General features: G+C 33.3%; 1 protein-coding gene across 2 annotated transcripts in view; it reads right to left on the bottom strand.

The window, feature by feature from the left end:
* LOC106536411 (transcription initiation factor TFIID subunit 4) overlaps nt 1-1,274 on the bottom strand; it is a gene marked incomplete at its 3' end in the record, with an annotated part of 9,253 nt that overhangs the window by 4,244 nt on the left and 3,735 nt on the right. For both annotated transcript variants that reach the window (XM_014033687.1, XM_014033689.1), the window contains 1 exon segment: nt 1,020-1,139. In XM_014033687.1, the coding sequence (XP_013889141.1) occupies nt 1,020-1,139 (120 nt within the window).

Raw genomic sequence — 1,274 nt, 5'->3', positions numbered from 1 at the left:
TATTATATCACCCAACCCTAATAGACATAATGGTAAAGTGTAGGTAAGGTGCAAAAAAATAGATTCTGGCACATCATCACACATTAGCATTATCATACTTTAATACTTCTCAGGGATGAGAAAGATACTTTGTTTGCTGTCCTATATACTCTACAAGACTGTACATTGTAACATGTAGAAGTTACACTCTAAGGTGCTAATCCCTGCTCATCTGTCTGTACAAAAAACAAGATCTGCTATAAAAATTCAACATGACAAAGACAGTGAAAACCAATGAGTTTAATTAAAAATGTAATAACCTTAAAAAAGACTTTTTATGACAACCTGAGAGTATTTATAATTCATGAGAGGAAGAAAAAAAAGACTAGTAAGAACAGTGAGATTTTTAAAGTGGGGAAAATAGAAACAAAACAAAAAATATGCCCACCGTTGGGTGAGAATTTTAAAAACAAGTAACAATATTATCTACCAAAACTTTAATTAAATTTTTTTTAAATTGTGTCTCGCATTTTCTTCCTTATCCGAAGGACATCAGTCTGAAATAGTTTAACGGAGTTGCATTGAGAACTCCTCTTCGAAGAGCAGCAAAAATATTTATTTAGTTTTTTTATTTAAGGAAACAACAACAGTACTTGGTTTGAACATGTAGATAGGAGCATGTGCCTGATTTACAAGGACTACAAATATAAGTAATTATTTTAAAATCGAAAGCAAGAATTTTAGAAAACACGTGCACATGCTGAGTTAGCACTGAGTCAATTCAGTCCACACTAAATAAAATGTGTTTAAAAGAATTTGTGAGCTGATAGTGAGACATAAAAACAACATATAAAAAATCTGATTTATGTACCTATAAATCCAGTTTTAAAAAAATTTGTTCCGCCCAGTGCAAACATACGTATATTATCTTTGCTGCTATATTGATTATTTGGCCAGTCAAGAGTACAATTATTTATGTTGGCACAACCAAATGAGAATAGTTTTGATTTTACTACAGAAACACTTTGTGATACTTTTACCTGCAGTACAGGAGGCCTCTGCAGTGTGGTGGTGGCTGTGATCGTGGTCTGGGCACAAGAACCCTGTTTGATGATGGTGGTGGGAGTTACAGGACGACCCAGCAGGGGTGCACCTGGGGTCTGCAGAACAGTTGTGGAGACAAAAGAAAGAGCAAAAATAATTATGATACTTTGATCTAAATCACAGAGTTGGGTGGTATTTTTAACAACGTTATAAATGAGAAAAACAATCAAAATGTGTATATATATATATAT

This window comes from Austrofundulus limnaeus, unplaced genomic scaffold (genome assembly GCF_001266775.1).
Source record: "Austrofundulus limnaeus strain Quisiro unplaced genomic scaffold, Austrofundulus_limnaeus-1.0 Scaffold1807, whole genome shotgun sequence".
In the NCBI taxonomy this organism is placed as follows: domain Eukaryota; kingdom Metazoa; phylum Chordata; class Actinopteri; order Cyprinodontiformes; family Rivulidae; genus Austrofundulus; species Austrofundulus limnaeus.
Note: the sequence above shows the minus strand (reverse complement) of the source record. Positions and strands in the feature narration are given on the sequence as shown.